Consider the following 273-nt stretch of genomic DNA (forward strand, 5'->3'; position numbering starts at 1 on the left):
GCTCCCCCTGCTGCCCTCCGCCGGGGTTAGCGCACCTGTAACCAGCCCACTTGGTCTTGTCCCGTTTCTCAGGTGGCAGTCGATATGGAATTTGCCAAAAACATGTATGAGTTGCACAAGAAGGTGTCTCCTAGCGAGATCATCTTGGGCTGGTAAGTGCTTCTTCTGCAAGAACACACAAGCAGTTGTGTTGTTCCCTTAAATTACTTGAATTATGTAATTCTCCTTGTTGTGGCTTTTTAAGGAGGAGCAGTGAAGGTATTGGAAGGCAGG

General features: G+C 48.7%; 1 protein-coding gene across 1 annotated transcript in view; it reads left to right on the plus strand.

The window, feature by feature from the left end:
• Positions 1 to 76: 76 nt before the first annotated feature.
• EIF3F (eukaryotic translation initiation factor 3, subunit F) overlaps positions 77 to 273 on the plus strand; it is a 4,091-nt gene continuing 3,894 nt past the window's right edge. Inside the window, exon 1 of the mRNA XM_008940689.1 lies at positions 77 to 152. Coding sequence (XP_008938937.1) covers positions 85 to 152 — 68 coding nt within the window. The 5' untranslated portion in view covers positions 77 to 84. The remainder of the gene's footprint in view (positions 153 to 273) is intronic.

Source organism: Merops nubicus, unplaced genomic scaffold, assembly GCF_000691845.1.
Source record: "Merops nubicus isolate BGI_N331 unplaced genomic scaffold, ASM69184v1 scaffold48055, whole genome shotgun sequence".
NCBI classification, from domain to species: Eukaryota; Metazoa; Chordata; class Aves; order Coraciiformes; family Meropidae; genus Merops; species Merops nubicus.